The following is a 3,390-nucleotide window of genomic DNA, read 5'->3' as shown; positions in this document are numbered from 1 at the left end:
TTGTTGCTGCTGTTGTTGTTGCTTCTGCTGTTGTTGCTGCTATTGTTGCTGCTGCTGTTTCTGCTGCTGTTGTTCGGCGTATTGTTTTGCACTTTAGTGTATTTCTCAGTTTAAATCTTAGATCCTTATTACTGTTTTACAATTTATATTTTGCTGTTGCTGGATGTAACTGGGACCCTGTGTACACACTTTTGTTCCACCTCATGCACCACATGTGATGTGAATCACATTGTGCTATATACAGGAACTGAATTAAAGAACCTTGAATCTAAGTACATCATGGTAATTTTCATCCATTGATATTAGACAGAAAACAGAGTCTCTCCTGATGAAACTAAACCCAAGAGAAAAGACATGCTCCCAAAAACCAGATGCAACTACACGTTCAGTCCCTTGAGAACCTGCACGATGGAAGAGCTGCTTCCAGCAGAGCAGGAACGAGTCCAGCTTCTGGCACAAAAAGCCTGTTGAACATCCTCTGAATGTTTAAGAGGCGGAGAAGATTATGTACAATATAATACATGTTTGTCTGAAAAATACCTTTTTACTCTCGTGTAAATGGATTCAACAACAATTTATACAAAAAAAATCTAAATCATGTTTAAGTCTGTGTAATTCTCACGAGGGACAGATGTTTGCAGATTACGTCATGTGGAAACAGCTCACATTGATGCAGCATCTCCAGGTATCATTTATACATCCTAAAGCTGGGAGGGGCAGCTGCACATCTATTACTACATTGTTCTTACCTGGCTAATCTTGATACAGAGCAATGTCTACATGACTTCTTATTTCCAGTTAGTTTTCGTAGCAGGGTGCCAGATATATGAATATCCATCAGCCACTGTCACCATGTCTAAAACACGACGACGAGATAAAGATAGAAAACCACTCCTGAAGCATTTTCTCTTAGCTCCTGGCACATACGGTTGAAAAGCTCCCAAGCAAAGATCATTCAAGTTTACAAATGCACATTACATTTTACTTCTTAAAGCATCATTTCCCACAATATTTATATTTTTATTCTTCTGTTCTGTCAGAAATACACTATTAGAACAAAATGCAAATGCTACATTTACAAGCCAACACAGCAAAAGTTAAAGTCACTGTCACGCACCACTGAAGACAAGAAGGTAGCAAAGTGCTTGTGTGTATGGTAACACGTGTGTTTGTTAGCAAACTCCCCCAAAAATTCATAAACCACTGGACTCCTAGAAAGTGTTCACTGGATGCAAAACTAATCTGTTTACCCAAATCAAGATGGCTGCCACAGTTAAGCAACCTTAGCAAACACAAAACTGACTGCCCGTCAGCGAGTTTTACCCTTACTGAACAAAAATTTTAAGTGTTAGTAGCTTCAAATGATTCACAACACATGCTTTGATTGCTCAGACATCTGAAGACAAGGTTTGACCAAATCCTGTTCCACTCTGTCTTGTCTCACCATGATGACCTTATCTTGAACTCTGGGCTTGTAATAGTTAGAATGAACTCAGTTAATTTCTGTCACAAAGAACACATTCGTCATCATCTGTCAGAAAAGTAAGACTCAGCAGGCAGGTGTGTTTTAGACAGAGATACTCAGAGACTTGCCTTTGAAAGGGATTAAGTAGAGTCTGGAGCTTGTTGAACTAGACATGATAAAAAAAAGAAATGGATCCAGACAGGCATGGAGACAGCACAAGCAAACTGCCAAGTTAAAGTACACATACAAATTTTCGGTTCCCCTCGCGGATAACAACACATAATGGAGGAAATGCAGGACCCCACAAGGGAGGAAACACACCATGAAGATGCTAAAAATCAGTGAAACGGCTTTCATATACATTGTCCAGTCAAAGTGTGATCGGCTGAGTTCTGCGATGATTTGGATGAAGCACACAACTGTGACTACCAGGGGTGCCAAAAGACAGAGGACCGTAAGAACCAGATTATAGTAGAGCAGGAAGCTATGTGAGTCATAACCCAGAGGCAGCACATCGTGGCAGGTAGTGCGGTTCAGATCACGGACCCAAAAGCTCTGTTGAACCAGGAGCTGAGGGACAATGGCGACACCGAACACTCCCCACACTGCCACAGTAATCCAGGCAGCGTAGGTCATCTTTGGGAAACTTTTATACATAAAGGGGTGCACCACAGCCATGTAGCGCTTAACGGTGATGCAAGCCAGCGTTAGGGCTGAGCAGTAGAGGTTACCATAAAAACAGGCCGTGACTATCCGACAGGCAGCCTCCCCGAGTACCCAGTGGTTTCCATGGAAATGGTAGTGAGCCTTGAAGGAGAGGGAGAGGAGGAGAAGGATGTCGGAGACAGCCAGGCTGCTGTAGAGGACGGCAGAGGAAACCTTTCGAACTTTGGTCATGAGCAAGCACAGAATGGCCACGTTTGCTGGGATCCCCACCGTAACCACCATCAAATAAATGATGGGAATGACCTGGGTGCTCAGTGGCCCCTTAAGGTACCCAATGGCACTGTCACTTAGGGACTCCAGAACTGAATTGGAAGGAGACAGATTGGGTGCTTGGGTGCTGCCCAGCTGAATATTTGTCTGGTTGATCTGGTTGATCTGGTTTGTTCTCCATCCTTTAAAAGTTCTGGGCTCAGGAACATAAAGCATTGAGCTGTTGTTCTCTGCTTTCATTCTCCTTTCCCCTACACACACAAAAAAAGAAGAAAACTCATAAAACCCCATTTCTACTCAGTCACCCAAAACATACGCCCAATATTTATCTCAGTCACTGTGAAACTGACAGCGTTATAGCAATCTAAAACAGTACCATTTTTATTTATAAAAAGGTAATTTTGAGTTTGATGGCAACAACACATGTCACACACTTGAACCAGGTCCATGTTTCCTCCCATGAATCATCCCCTCATCTTTTAACAACAGTCTGTAAACATCCAGGACCTGAGGAGACCGGCTGCTGGAGGTTTTAGAGGAGAATATCCCATTCTAATCTGCTGTAGGATTACAGTTGTTCCTGGGTCTTTTTCCTGGATTTTTGTTTCATGATCTATCAAAGGTTTTCAGCTGGTGAGATCTGGACTGCAGGCAGGTCAGTTCATTGCCCAGATTCTTCCACCATGAAGCCAAGTTGTTGAAATGGATGCAATATGTGGTGTAGCATATAAAACATCATCAGTTCCCCACGTTGTCTCCGCCCATTTTAAATTAGCATTGGTCCAGAGAGAAATGCTGTGGTTCTGGATGGTTTTAACATGTGGTTTATTCTTTGTTTGAAAGAGCTTAAAACAGCATCTGTGAATGACACAGTGAGGATGCCATCTCCTCTGTGGTCCACACTGCGCTCAACCACCTGGAGCAGAAAGACTCTTATGTCCGTTGTGGACTTCACATCCGCCTTCAACACCATGATCCCCCAAACCCTG

At 42.9% G+C, this 3,390-nt stretch overlaps 1 protein-coding gene across 1 annotated transcript; it reads right to left on the bottom strand.

The window, feature by feature from the left end:
• Positions 1–1,567: 1,567 nt before the first annotated feature.
• LOC119425052 (proteinase-activated receptor 3) lies at positions 1,568–2,692 on the bottom strand. The gene has a single exon (XM_037692578.1). It carries the CDS (start codon positions 2,690–2,692, stop codon positions 1,568–1,570), a length of 1,125 nt encoding a protein of 374 aa, XP_037548506.1.
• Between the last annotated feature and the right edge of the window lie 698 nt (positions 2,693–3,390).

Source organism: Nematolebias whitei, chromosome 18, assembly GCF_014905685.2.
Source record: "Nematolebias whitei isolate Nwh7 chromosome 18, NemWhi1, whole genome shotgun sequence".
NCBI classification, from domain to species: Eukaryota; Metazoa; Chordata; class Actinopteri; order Cyprinodontiformes; family Rivulidae; genus Nematolebias; species Nematolebias whitei.
Note: the sequence above shows the minus strand (reverse complement) of the source record. Positions and strands in the feature narration are given on the sequence as shown.